At 45.1% G+C, this 14,059-nt stretch overlaps 2 protein-coding genes across 2 annotated transcripts in view; one reads left to right on the top strand and one right to left on the bottom strand.

Annotated features, from left to right (window-relative positions):
- LOC138582848 (general transcription factor II-I repeat domain-containing protein 2A-like) overlaps window positions 1-14,059 on the bottom strand; it is a 343,390-nt gene that overhangs the window by 67,439 nt on the left and 261,892 nt on the right. The window lies entirely within an intron of this gene.
- LOC138582849 (ketosamine-3-kinase-like) overlaps window positions 1-14,059 on the top strand; it is a 394,390-nt gene that overhangs the window by 235,282 nt on the left and 145,049 nt on the right. The window contains exon 3 of the mRNA XM_069654536.1: window positions 7,580-7,671. Within this exon, the coding sequence (XP_069510637.1) occupies window positions 7,580-7,671 (92 nt within the window). The remainder of the gene's footprint in view (window positions 1-7,579; window positions 7,672-14,059) is intronic.

The following is a 14,059-nucleotide window of genomic DNA, read 5'->3' as shown; positions in this document are numbered from 1 at the left end:
GCAAGTTGGAATAGGCTGAGGGGAGAATGAAAGTCCATGAAGGGAAAAAAAAGGGTAGGCATAAGGAGGAAACTAACCCATGGAGGGGGCAGTAAGAGAGTCTTGGTAGTCCAGTTTCATAAGCTGGGGGAGCTTGCAGCCCCAGGGAGGGTCAGCGTGTGGTAGTAGCTTCATGTAGCAGACAGGGAGCAGACAGAGGCCATAGAAGTGGGCCTTTGTAAAGTGGGTTGGCTCCCGCCTCCCGGTCCCACTGATTGGCTGATAAGCACAGAGTTAGCCAATGGTGCAGGGCCTGAGCAACGCCAAGTATGAAGCAGCAAAATATGCAGCCATGTTGGAAGGGAGTGAGGGTTTCCACAAATCAGTAAAAAGTTACTTAGTTACATGTGAGTGCAGTCCAAACACAGTGATGACAAAAAGCATGTGGTTCTGAACACGTGATCCAAAAACAGTGCAGATGCGATGTAAGGCAGTGCAATTACAGATAAAAATGCACAAATTATGATTTTACATTTGAGGAAACGTGCGACCAGATGCAGCTAATGCAGAACAGACAGTGGTTCTGATGGGGGCCACACCCTTTAACTTTCAAAAAAGCAGAGTTGCTGTTGATGGACGCATCATGTCCTGAGAACAGCTGTTTAGGCTCAGAGCACCACGCAGTGGTGCTGAACAGTTAATAGTGTAAATGGTGAGCGTGAGATTCAAGGACTCATCGTAGATCTGAAAACAGCTGATGTTGTAGAACGGTGTGCACGCCGAGCGCGAGATTCAAAGAGCTCGCCATAGAATCTGCACAGCTGATGCTGTGGACGGTGCACGCGCAGAGCGCAATATTCAAAGAACTCAGCCAGAATAGCAACAGCTGATAATGAATAGGGAGCGTGCGATGGAGCCCCACGGATGAAAGCAGAAACTGCTTCTGGGGCAGCTGAAAATGAGGATTTCAGTAATTTGAAAGCAGGAGCTAGAAGGAAGCAGGAAAAAAAAACTTAGGGCGATGTATCAACAGATAATATTAGCACAAGAAGGCAGCGCCCAACTCGTTGTTTTCGCATGTGTAAATGTGAGGAAAACAAAGGTAAGATGCTTAGGAAATCTTTTTAAGATCGATTACAGCATGCTTGAAAAAACACACCTGATCGATTTTAAACTCTAAGTAAATCATTTCCATGACTGAATGGGTAGGTAATCTCAGTCGTCTCATAAGGATAACAGACTCCAATTTTGTTACCTCTGGCATATTCTCAAAAGCCCACCTTGCTGCCCCATACAATATAGTAGGTAGGATTTAACTTGATAGAGCTTAGTCAAGTTTCCTACCTAGTATCCCCCTCCATTACGGGCAAAATAACTGAATTCACTGGCAACCTGGGAGGTTTTCATTTTTAAATAGTCTAGATGTAAGACACCGCAGAGTTTTGAGTCTAAAGTGATCCCCAAGTATTTATAGTCAGAGACTACCTCAATGTCCTGTCCATCCATGTTCCATTTCAGCCTTTTCACTTTCTTTTTCAGTGGACTGAAAACCATGACTTTACTTTTGGAAATGTTTACTTTTAGGGAGTTTAATGCTGAGTAAGATTTCAAGGTACTCAGAGATAGTTGGAAACCTGACAAAGTGTATATGCCGCTGATCAGAGCTATTCACTTTTTTGTGTGAAGTCTGAAATATTCAGCCTGTTCTGGCTTTTAAACACACAGACATTTGCGTTCTGGTACTTGCTATTTAACGTTTCCAATCATAATTGCAAACCTACTAGCAGCGTTACTAGTGTTTTCTAGAATGCTATCTCTATGTAGGTATTTACTGTGTGCAGCCACTCTCCAGAGTCTATGTTATTGAATGCCTCTAAAATATCCAGGAGTCGTATAGGATTTGTCCTGTCTCTGGATAGAGGACATCGCCTAACACCATTAACACATGTGGGTAAGGAAGCAAGGTTGGGGACTTTCATTAGAGAATACATTCTTTATCCAGCCTTTATCAGTAGGACTGTGACAACATCTGGTAACATGTGCCATACACTATGTGATGAATTGGGGTAATTCGTCCCTTCTCTCCAAAGGGGGAGCACCCCCCTTGTGAGGTTAGGGAGGTGAGCCCGCTCCGCAATACCCTCCCTAAGGGTAGAAGCAAGTGGGACCTCACCAGGAGAGACTCCTGTTCTTGTGAGGAACTCCTGCAAGTGGTGCATACTATGGCCTGCATGGGGTGTTTTAGAATACCAGACCCTGTGAAATACCAAGACTGGGATGAAGAAACTACAATACCAGACCGTGTGAAATTCCAAGACAGGGATGAAGGGACTACAATACCCCAGAGCCTGTGCAATACCAAGACTTGGACAAAGAAACTCCTAATAGATACTGTTATCTTATAGGAAAAGGTCATATCTCTTTAAATCAGGATGCCCAATCCACTGAGACGAGCATGTGGATAAGCAAATGAAGGTCTGAGAGTCCCTCTACCGGCACAAACACAGCACATTGACCTGTTCTTGGGTGGATGGCCCCTGGGAGAGTCTCAACCACACTTTAGCTTACTGTGCTTTTCACAGAGGAGAAATGTCCATATACATATCAGTCTTTGTCACACCCAAAGGCAGTCCAGCACCGAAATGCTAGGCACATCTACTCTGAACAAGAGTACCAACAGCAACCCCAGACACGTGTTTCGGCCTAGTTGGGCCTCATCAGTGAGGTGGGGCTGTGCCTCTCTCAGCACAGTGAGCAAGAGGTCCATGTCTGGATTACCCTGGTAACTTAGAGTGAGACCCCAAGTACCTCAAAATATGCAAAATAAGGTCTGGGAGTCCCTCTACCAGCACAAACACAGCCCATTGACCGGTTCTTGGGTGGATGGCCCCCGGGAGAGTCTCAACCACGCTTTAGCTCACTGCGCTTTTCACAGGGGAGAAATTTCCATATGCATATCAGTCTTTGTCCCACACAAAAGCATTCCAGCACCGAAATGCTAGGCAAATCTCCTCTAAACAAGAGTACCAACAACCCCAGACACGTGTTTTGGCATAGTCAGGCCTCATCAGTGGGGTGGAGCTGTGCCTCTATGACCACAGTGAGCAAGGTGTCCATGTCTGGATGACCCTAGGAAATTTAGGGTGACTAAACCTAAGTCCCGAAACAATAGAAAAATAGTCATAGGGTCCCCTCTACGAGAACGAACACAGCTAAATCACCTGCTCTTTGGGATGGTACCCGGACCACATACGTCAGCTGGGATGGTCCCAAGCTACGTCAACCGTGACGGAGAAGGAAATCCAGAAGTTTCAAACTCGCTTAACTTTGCCATACACTACACCTGAGCTATGGGGAACTGGAGGCACAAGAGAATGGAAGGCCAGGAGCCCAGTAGAAGGTGGTGGCAGAACTTTGGACCAGAATTTGAGGTGGACAGCAGGTCCAGGCACATGGCTGAAATGACGGGCAAGAGGAGGCTGCAAGGTGTACAGTCTCGCAATGGAGGACTGGGTCACTGTGAAGACACAGGAAACCACAAGGAGAGCAACGCCGAAGAAGAAAAGGCATCACTAGTCCGTGAACCGAAAAAGGCTCTCCAGGGGAAAAGGCCCCCAAAGACATTTTCCTTGTGCATTTTCCTAGTGCAACAACGGTAATGGGGGGAATGGGAGGACTTGAAGGACCAAAGGTGTTTATCATACCGCACAGTTAACTCGTCCCAGTATAAAGTCGGAAACAAAGTTAAACTTGAAATAAAGGAAGTACCAGTATTGTAACTTTAGTGAAAGAACGGCTGTGCAGCTCAATAATGAGACAAGAGAAGAATGGATAAAAATACTTTGGGAAAAGGGGAAAGTAACTCAACATCCTATCCAAAGGAAGTACAAGTGTTGTAACTTTACAGAAAGAACTGTTGAGCAACTTAATCATGAGAGAAGAGAAGACTGGATAAAAATACCCTAGCGAAAGGGGAAAGTAACTCGACATCCTCTACAAAACCTATATAAACTGGAAGAAGAAGCAAGATATGGAAAAAGCTTAGAGAAAGTAAGCAATTAAACCAAATATCAAATATAGTCCAACAAAGTTCAGTTAACTTTCAAGGATACAGTGAGAAAGGAAAAGTAATAAGAGAACCCCAAGAGGGATATGCAAAGAGAAGAGAAAGCCCAATAACCCATTTAAGGAACTAAAGAGTTCGATCCAACAAGTCACAAGAGATATTTGAGGATTAAGTACTAAAAGACTGGCACTAGAAGTACCCTAAGGAGAATGGAGTCATTCTCCAGACCGAAGTCTGTTTTCATAGTGGGAGGGTCAGCAATAGGGTAGTTATGGACTTATTCCTTTTTCAACATTTACGACTGACTGATGAGCACCTTAGTTAATAGAATAGGCAGGGACCACCCACAGTGATATGGAAAGATACTTTAATAAAATATTTGATACCATGTCCTCAGTCAGTCTCTGTCCTTCTTCTGACTCAACACAAATGGTGTCAGAGTAGGATTTATACCAACTGATAGAAGTTGGAGACCCATGCAATTCACAAAAGTGAGTTATAAGGCCACAAATCCCACCGCAGCCACTTATGAATCCATAGGATTTGACCTGCAGAGTACAGAAGAAATTGAGATACCACCAGGTGAAAGGCGTCTCAATCCCACATGATTTTTTTTATAGCCCTGCCTTTCCTAATGTTCACCTTCTCCCCCTTCCCATTGGTCCTTAGTGTCACATGTCTGCTTTAGGCAATCTTTTCTTGTGCTTTCTACGCACAGCTGAGTTTTCAGAGCAAATGTTTTAAAGGTTCTTCTTGGTTCAGCCCCCTTTTCATTTCTTCACTTTCGCTCTGTTTGGCCAGTTTGCCAGTTTGGTGTTGCTGGTTGTTTCTGCGTTGCCTCCCTCCCACAGACTGGTGAGGTCTGTGGTAATCTTTGGAGGGGTAAGATTCTCAGCCAGTATCCCTTTTCTTTCGTTCAGCTCATTTTGTGTATCCAGTGATTTTACCAAAATTGTTTTTCGATGGATTGTTTTACTGAAAACAAAGCCACAGAAAACAAATGTATCTCGGGTTGTGGGGCGTGGGGGGGATAAAGGGATTAAAACCGGTGGCAAAGGGGTTGGCGTGGGGCTAAAAATATAGGGAAATGGGGGGGCTTGAAGAGGACCCCCCAAATTAAAAAAAATTCTGTGATTTTGTTCGATTGATTTTTTTCAGTAAAAAATTAATCGAACTACATGTTTTCAATAAAATCACAGCAAACCCTCATTTTGGTCTGGTCACAGTGATTCCTGAATGCTGTAGTTCTGCAACAAAGGAAAAACTACTCTGGACAGAAAAGAGGCCGAAATGCATGGTAGAAAAGATAGTGATACCAATAGTTATACAGCAAAATGTGCTGTGACAAAACCAGAGAGATCATCATCTCTCTCAAGGGGGAGCTTAACACCAGAGCACAGGGTAAGCGGGATAGCTCTGGAGGCAAGGACAAAATCCCTGAAGGTGGTATAAGTCATCATTCCTCCCCATCTTACTAACACATGTATAGGGCAAGTAGGGGCTAGCTTTGGTAATAATCATATACACCCTTTACTCATGGCTGACTTGGCTTCTCACTATAGAAATGCCCAATCCCCCACAAAGAATGAGCACATATGAAGGAACCAGCCCCCTGGAGGAGGGCACATGAGACAACCAATCACAGAGCAGCCTCAGCATCCCCCACAGAATTTAATCATGCGATACAGGCCAAACAAAGGTGTGACCGGGGAGAGAGAGCAAATACCAGCGTCGTTGTGCCGTTCCCGGACATGCTTCCGGGAAATGTAGCAGGGCACCCAGTGGAAGAGTCGCATAAGCGGCTCTTTGTCGGAAGAAGAGGAGGAGAGACTGGAAGGCTGGCCCACACAGCACCGCCGCAGGACGTTCAGTATGCAGCTGCTCAATGGCTCGAAGTAGATGCCTGGTGGGAGTAGCACTGAAAGGCTGTCACGAATCAAGAGAAGCCCTTGAAGAGTGGCTCAGCGCTCAGTGGAAGAGTCGCGTAAGTTGCTCTGCGCTGGCAGAGGAGCAGGAGAAGCTTGACGCCCCTCCCTAGGAGCACCACCATTGGAATACAGGTATGCGGTCACTCAGCGATAGAGGGAGGAGGGCGAGCGAGATAGAGGCAAACCCCATAGCGAGGAAGAAGAACAATTTTAACTTCAGAGCAGGGAGTGAAAAGAAACTGAAACCCAGAGTTGGGAGAAAGAAAGACTGAAAACCGAGAGTGGGGAGTGAGAAGAAACGAACCTCAGACCAGGGAAAGAGAAACCTTGAAACCTCAGAGTCAGGAGTGAGAAGAAACAGGACTTGAGAGTGGGGAGTGAAAAGAAATCAGAGCGCTAGAGCATGGAAAGAGAAAGATTGAAATCCCAAGGCTGGAAAGTGGGAGAGACTGGATTCCCAGCGTGGTGAGAGAGAAGAAACAGAATCCCAGAGTGGAGAGTGAGAAGAAACAAAACCAAAGAGTGGGGAGTGTGAACAGCCGGACTGGGGAGTAAAAATAAGAAGAGCCCCAGAATGGGGAGAGCCTGAGAATCCCAGAGAGAGGAGAAAGACTGAAATAAACCAGAGTGGGAAGAGAAAGGGAGAGACTTGAGCTGAAACAATGGGACACCCTTCCAGCACACTAAGAACTGCCTTTCTTTTGAAACTTGAAATATGTGGAAGGCCTGCACGAAAAAGGGACATGGTGGAGCCTGAAGCCAGCAGCCATCCCTGACAAAGTCTCTCTTTTTTATTTTGTTGTTTGGACGTTTTATTTTTTTGAGACACGGAATTGGATCAGGTTAGAATAAGATTCTGGACAGAAGACTTTAATATCATTTTACAGACATCCTGACAAGCACTGTGTAGACTTTCTTTCATAGAATAGGGATTGAGCCTGTGGAGTTAGGGAAAGGTTACTTGAACCTAACCAGAATAAAGCCTATAAAACCATGGCTTGTTGTCACAGTCCTGATTCTGACCTACCACAGCATGCTCAGAGGGGTATTGGGTCCCTCCTAACTCTGAGCCCCAACGCTGGGGCAGTATCGGCTCTGACATATAACCTGGTAGGACACCTACCCCAGCTTGGGAGGGGCCTACGCTCCGCATTCATAGGGTCAAGACCCTGACACTGTCACACTGCGTGGTTCTGTTTTCACTTCAAGTTAATCGTCTTTGCTAACAAGTACCTGCAAGAAGGTTTATGCTTTAATAACAATCAATATGTCCATACTGGGGACTGTTAGTTCGGCCTGGGCCTTATCACCCTATAAGTGGGGGTGGTGTTGGGGATCTCGAATGTAGTGTCTTGGGAATGGAGCTCCCTCGCACACAAATACATATGCTCATTGGTTGTCTCTCAGAGATCTTTCCAGATATATTTCTTCCATCTGCCCGTTCTCTGATTTCTTTTTTTTTTATAGTTCATAATGCTGATTGCTCTATGTAAGCATTTTTTATCTTTTTGTGATTTTTTGAGTGTTGCATCACTCCTTTTAATGTGGCATGTATTTTACTATGACTAAAAAACCTGAAATGTAAAGATGTTTTTAATTCTCACAGACAATCTGCAAAGCTCGGAGAACAGATTGCAGACCTACACCTTCACAACCAGAAACTTTTAGAGAAGATGAAGAAGGATGGAAACCACATTGGTACAGTAGCCTCTGCCCCTCATTCCCTCACCTCTCTGTCTCCATAATATTTTTTGTCCAACTGATTATGGAATATATTCTATGTTTTTTCTGTAGCGCATGCTTTCTGCAATTATCTTTCTTTGCAGTTTTTGTGAAGTGGAGCACCGTTTTCCTTCCCTTCATCCCACACTTCACTTTACCTACCTTGCCTTCGTTTCTTCCCCTCCCTCACACATGCCTTAATGGGCTAGTGTGTCACCAGGAAGGGGAGTCCCCGCTTTACCCATGTTCTCCATGACACTTCCCAACATAACCTCCTTCCACATAACCTACCATCTACTCCCTGCTCCCGCACCCCTTCCCTTCTCTGACTCAGTTCCTCAGACGTGTTGCCTGTCTGGGTTCCATGTTTTTCCTGCTAACCTCTTTTGCCCTACGGCCTGTCCTCAATGCCACACATCCGTTTTCGCACAGTATTTTGCTTGCAGTGGTCAACCCGGCTGATATATCAGCCCAGAGATGTAAATTCACAAAGATATTTGTGCTCTGTACGCCAGTAACACATCGTTAGTGAGATGGGCCTTGAGGGTGGAACTAAGTGAGCCATTACCAGCTTAAAAGGGCGTGTGACAGGGTTGCGTGCTAGCCCCTTTGCTAAGGGAACTTGTGAACCATTGGGCCTCATTACACGGTAGGCGGTGAGCCATGGCGCTATTAGCGCCATGGCTCATGCCGGTAAAATACCGGCACCGCCTTGGCGGAAAGGGGATTTACCGCCCCATTCCAAGGTTGGAGGGGCGGTAAATCCCCCAACCCGCAAAGGGACCTCGTAGTAAGGCGGTAAGGATTTACCGGTATCGGTATTTTACCGGTACCGGTAAATCCTTACCGCCATCCGTGTAATGAGGCCCATTGTCTTTATCCTCCAAGGTTTGGTGAGGACAGGCAACCTGCGCTGTTATTCGCGGATAACGCGGTTATCTTGTTGACCTCACCTATGGGCCTCAAGCGCAATTTTGATATATTCACCAAGAAATACAAAAGCTTAAAATTGGTGATCAATACCAAAAAAACAAAGGCGATGGTATTCAGGCACAAGACTGCAAGGAGGACTATCCTGAGAATTGAAAGTGAGGGCCAGATTTTGAACAAGTTGCCATGTATGATTATTTAGGTATTCGGTCCTCTGAAAATTTACTTTGGATAAGCTATCAACACAAGGCAACAGTGACAATTGATAAATACTGTGGGTGAATCCGCAGTGTCTTTAATGCCCATGAGCTCACCAGATGATTTGTCTCCACTCAGGGAGAGCCCACACAGTATAGCCCTGAGCTCAAAGTTGAGTGTTAAAACAGCTTCCTGTGAAGCGCTAATCGATCGGATGAAAAAGGATTGCACTGCATTGAGTAGTGGATGCCTTTACATGACCTGTAAACTATTGCATGGATTTGAGGAATACCTTGATAATGTAAGGTATTGCTCATATATACAGCTGCGTACCAACACGTTGAAAGTAGCATCCTTCACTGCTAAATGTCCACCAATAGTCCTGTTTGTGTAGCTTGTTGTCACACTGATGTATCTCATTTATTGTTCTTTTGTGCTAGATATAATGACCTCAGATTACGATACCTGTTACCATAATTCAAACTAAGGAACGTGAGGTCAGTGCAAGTCGCCCTTAAGCTCTGCACTAATTCCAAGGAACCAGCTGCCGTATTTCATGTATCAAAATGTTTGCACCAGGCTTGGCTAAAAAGATCCAACATTTAGTGAGTCTCTATACGCCTCCTCTTGGTGCTGCCTAATTACTGCTGTCAAGTTTTTTTTAAATCTGTTGAAACTGTAACTTTTATAACCTGTTCGTTATAAGTGACTGATGTATTTTAAAGAAGTGATGATTAGTTTTAATGTGGTGCTATACAAGCATTTTTAGATATGACATTGTGTTTTACATATGAATCGTTGTTTGTATTTTTATGCTTTTTATGGCTCTATCTGCCAAATAATGTTGTGTGTTTCACAAAAACACTTAGACACCGGAGCAAAGAAAGCGATTCAAAGACATGTCACCCTAAGGGATATTCACCAGTTGGCAGACTCCAACTGTAAAATAAATAGCCAATCTCTATGAGTTCATTTTCATGTAGGATAATCTCTCGGCAAGTTCTGCTAAACCACTACAATCACATTTGCATTAACAGGGAAAAAAATGTGCAAAAAAATGAGCGGATGCATGGGCCCCAAGCTGAGGAGCGAGGCTACTAGAACCCCCAAAAATGCTTTCCATAATCACAAGAGCCTTGCACTTTGTAGTTTACAGCCAGTTGAAGTATTGGACTGCCAAGAGTGGTGGATGCGAAAATTACCAGTATAGAGTCTTTGCAAAACATTGGACGGACTGAAAGCTTCTTTGAACAATTCAATGGTCCACCTCTTGAACTCCAACCAAATAAATGGTATCTGCTTCTAATAGGAGATTAGAAGAGTAACCAAAACTGGATTGAAGAAGATTAACACAGAGTTGGGGAACATTTGTCCAGTATGGGTATGGGCTGGATCCGGCTTCCGCTGATCACCCTTATGACCCTGGGTTACTTTGCAGTTGATCGTGTGCACCTGTCTGATGTTGGGATTTTGTTTTTACGCATGGGCATTTGTGACATGTTGGAGATGACCAGTTATTCTTAATTGAGCTCTGCAAGGAAGATTGTTGAAAGATTGTGCAGTAACAAGTAACCCTTATCCAGACAAGAACCAGTGCACTGCAGTGACCTAACAGTATGCCCTTCTAGCCAGATTCCAGAGAACCACAACACTACCCTGGCTGCTTCGGTCGGTCGCGAATCGCATGACCGGCAGCCACATACCTTCCACTGACATTGACATGTAACCCCACCAATAATGCCAGCTCACTGGGGTCACCTTCCGATCTTGGCTCCAGTTCAATAACCCTTCTGGCTGCAGTGAAAGGTAATAAAATAGCTGCCCTGAATAATACAACTTAATGGTTTTACAAACAGATGCTGCCCAAAATGTAACAACCCATTTATTTTCCATCTCTTTATCCTCATGTGCCAGATAGATCTTTCTTGGCATAGGCATGGGATAGTAGTTCCTTTGTTGTGTTGAAGTTGAGCATAGTTTGCACTCAAAATCTGGGGAAAGCCAATACAACTGTCAATACCATGGATCGTGTGTGGCTGGTGCAATGGTGGTGGCCTGATAGAGGTTAGGGTTTTCTGTTGGCAGTGATGGTGTTTTGTGCTGCCCATGGCCTGTTAAACCTCCCGCCCACTCCGCTCAGCATCCACCACCCCTCTTCGCTCTGCCTCGTCGGTGGCTCTTATCTTTCGTCGAAGCGATGCATTTGTCAACCCATGCTCAGGTTCGCGGTTCGCGAGGCAGGGCCTGCATGCTGTTGGGTAGATGATTTGTGGTGTGCCGCTTATTCTGGGTTGGGGCTGCTCAGCCGATTGGGTGTGGTCTGCAGTTGTGCTGCTGTGTGTTGAAAGGGGAGGGGAGGCATGGTGTGGCATTGCGGGCACCTATCCACGGCCTGTTAATAATCTCCCTTGGGCCATCGATGCGAACGTTGGTGGGTTTGTTGTTTGGCAGTCTATTGATGGACCGCTTATATGTTTGGTGTGGAGGCGTTTGCTTTTCAGGTGGATTTTGAAACTTAGGGCCTGTTTTTAAGATGTGTTTTTAAATCAGGCCCTTTGTGTGTCTTCTCAGCTTGTTGATCTAAGTTGTGGGAACGATTGTGTTTTTCAATCGCCTGAGTGTGGGCAGTTGTGGCTGGGCTGGGTCATATTGTATTTTCCACTGGGGTTAAGTTATGTGCGCTTAGTTCATGCCATGCCGTGCGATGCAGGTTATGCATCTTTTCCGTGACGTTGCATTCTGGTGTCATGTTGGGATAGGCTATTTAATAGCTGCTTTGCCTGTATGGCTTTGGGGACATTCCTGTTATGTCTTTGTCTCCACCGCACGTCACCGCGCATAGGCAGTGATGTACAAATCAATACGTCGTGACCCAGGCATTCCGAGTCACTGCCCACGTGGCACGAGCCGCCAACACTGAAGCTGCCTCTGCTTTCTTTCTGTCCCGTGCTATCCTCCAGAGTGTATGTGACATGGGCCGTGCTCTACAAGGCACTGACACTGTACATGTGCGATGGGATGCAGTCCTAAAATGCAACACTTGCGACGAGGCGAAGTCGCTGTCACATAAGAAAAAAATAAAACCTTCCTCAGAAAGGTAATTCGAGCCCAACAAGGGCATAACAAAATAAATAAATATAACAGAAATAAAACACTCCCAGAGAGCTGGTGAATAAGAAAGGAGGAAGAACAGAACTTTAAAACATGATGGCCACACCAGGATCAACCAATCCCCCAGATCACAGCTGGATCACAAGCACACTGACACCAAGCAGGTTAGCAGCCAGTTTTCAAATCAACCATAGGGGGGACGCTACTATCCCCGTTTGACCCGTACACGCATACTTCTTCAGATGGGCAGTATGGCACCTAAAGCTTGAAATGCTGATGGACTTCAGGGACATAGCTACCACCAGAAAAATGAGATCACACCTCCTTATGAACATGGGTGATGAATCACTGCACATATTCAATTCAAATGCAAATGTATGAGGCTCAGATGACTATGAATCTGCCAAACGAGCCCTTACTGATCACTTCATGCCCCAATCAAACCCATATTATGAGGTATTTATATTTTGCACAACAGTTCAAGAAGAATCTCACACAATTGATACATATCACATGCGTCTGTAAGTTGGCATTATCGTGCACATTTGTAGACGATGAGTAAGAAATTAGACGTCAAATCATCAATGCGATGCACTCTGAAAATGGAGGCAAATAGTCCTCAGTGATAAGGGAATACCCCCACACTGCATATTAGAATGTGGGCGCCAACATGAACACCTTACAGAAACTAAAGTGTACCCTATCTACAACGGTTGCAAGAGTCTCTGATGACAGCATGCAGACACGCCAAGATAGACCTCCAAAGAGCCTCCAGACATGGTGATCGATCATGTATGCCAGACCCCAAATAATGTGGATGGTGCAGAGGCCCACAACACTGGAGAACAGACTGCCGGGCACAAGGTACGACATGCAGCACATGTGAACGACCAGATCACTATGTGAAAGTGTACCGGTGCTCAGCAGCAATGGAGCCAAGACACTGCACACTGCCAGAAAAAGAAACAGGAAAAAAAGAAAAATAGACGCGGATAATGACTCCTCCACAAAAGAATCAGGGGAAGAAGATAATTGAAACAAGTCAAAAAATCATAAAGACCAGATCGATAACGCCAAGAAGGATGAAAATACACATGATCTCAGCCTTAAATGAGTGGCGGTGGAGAGAAAAACAGAAATGACCCAGATGCACAATAGAGATTGTAGGACAGTCAACAGTTGTTACCGTCGACACAGGAACATTGGTAAACGTCATTCCGCAAAGATGAAGCCGAAATGGTGCTGAAGAAAACAAAGACATTAATGTTTGCATACAGGTGTTGAAAACCCATGCCAGCGCTAGGATGCTTCAGGACAGAACCGAAAAGGGGTGACACTATCATACAATCAAATATATATGTTATGAACACCGGTTTAGAATGTTTGCCATGCTTGGAATCAGTTAAAGACCTGAGACTCAGACAATTTATATGCGACATATCACCAACAAATGAAATCCATGAACTTCTTTCCAACCACCTCAACCTACTGAGAGGAATAGGGTGCCTAAAGGACCCTCAATAAAGCTCCACATCAACACCAATTTGCAACCAAAAGCGGTGAGACACCGAAGAGCATCGTTTCACATGCGAGAACTTGAGGCGAAGGAGCCCCATGACCTTGAAAAAGCAGGAATAATTGAAAAAGCAATGGGACCTACCCCATGGGTTTCACCAATGGTAGCAATGCACACACCAAAACAACTAGGGAAAGTAAGAGTCTGCATTGATATGTGCTTCCTCAATGCAGCAATTATGCAAAAGAGGCACGTCACTCCCATGCTAGACAAGATCATCACGGACCTCACAGTGTCTACAATAATCTCAAAACTGGACCTTAATGCAGGGTACGACCAATTGAAATGGCATGAAGACTCGAGATCTATCACCACCTTTTTCACACATTTAGGACCAAGGAGATACAAACGCCTCAGCTTCGGCATCTCCTCAGCAGCCGAAGTGTTTCAACATGCAATACAGACAGTGCTGCAGGGACTCCCCTCAGTGTTAAATGTCAGCGATGACATCCTGATCCATGCGAAAAACAAGGCTGAATACATGGCAAGACTAGCAGCTGTGCTCGAGAGGATAGAGACGGCCAGTCTCACACTACATAAAGATAAGTG

The sequence above is a fragment of the Ambystoma mexicanum genome, chromosome 3q (assembly GCF_040938575.1).
Source record: "Ambystoma mexicanum isolate Mex_15411 chromosome 3q, UKY_AmexF1_1, whole genome shotgun sequence".
Taxonomy (NCBI): domain Eukaryota; kingdom Metazoa; phylum Chordata; class Amphibia; order Caudata; family Ambystomatidae; genus Ambystoma; species Ambystoma mexicanum.
This window is presented reverse-complemented; position numbering and strand designations above follow the sequence as displayed.